The sequence below is a fragment of the Tupaia chinensis genome, unplaced genomic scaffold (genome assembly GCF_000334495.1).
Source record: "Tupaia chinensis unplaced genomic scaffold, TupChi_1.0 Scaffold000159_1, whole genome shotgun sequence".
NCBI classification, from domain to species: domain Eukaryota; kingdom Metazoa; phylum Chordata; class Mammalia; order Scandentia; family Tupaiidae; genus Tupaia; species Tupaia belangeri.
This window is the reverse complement of record NW_006159630.1, coordinates 3703976-3704344: the sequence shown is the minus strand read 5'-3', so window position 1 is coordinate 3704344 and position 369 is coordinate 3703976. Positions and strand designations below refer to the sequence as shown.

Here is a 369-nt window from a genome sequence, read left to right as displayed (position 1 = left end):
GGTGAGGTTGGAGGCGTGGTCGCGCTGGATCAGCGGTTGGCCCGGGTTGAAGTGGCAGTCCTGGTCCACGCGCTGCACCCACCGCTGGTAGGTCTGCTCGCGGCACCCCCTCAGCAGCTCCATCATCTCGTCGTACTTCTGATAGACCAGCGTGGCCTCCACGCTGGACATGACCCTGGAAGCAGAGTTGGGTGGAGGGCTGAGGTGCCAGGCTTCCCTCTGGCACCTCATTCGGGTCTCTTCTGAACCTCCAGCCATTGCTGCCAGAGGGCAAGGTGCCCAAGCCGACAGCCAGCCCCCCTTCTTCGAGGCAGTCAGGGTGCACATGCAAATGGACCGTGGCCAGAACTCTGAAGCAGCAACTAGCCC

At 63.1% G+C, this 369-nt stretch overlaps 1 protein-coding gene across 1 annotated transcript in view; it reads right to left on the bottom strand.

Annotated features, from left to right (window-relative positions):
- DNAH17 (dynein axonemal heavy chain 17) overlaps nt 1-369 on the bottom strand; it is a 125888-nt gene that overhangs the window by 110933 nt on the left and 14586 nt on the right. Inside the window, 1 exon segment of the mRNA XM_014586747.2 lies at nt 3-175. Within this exon segment, the coding sequence (XP_014442233.1) occupies nt 3-175 (173 nt within the window).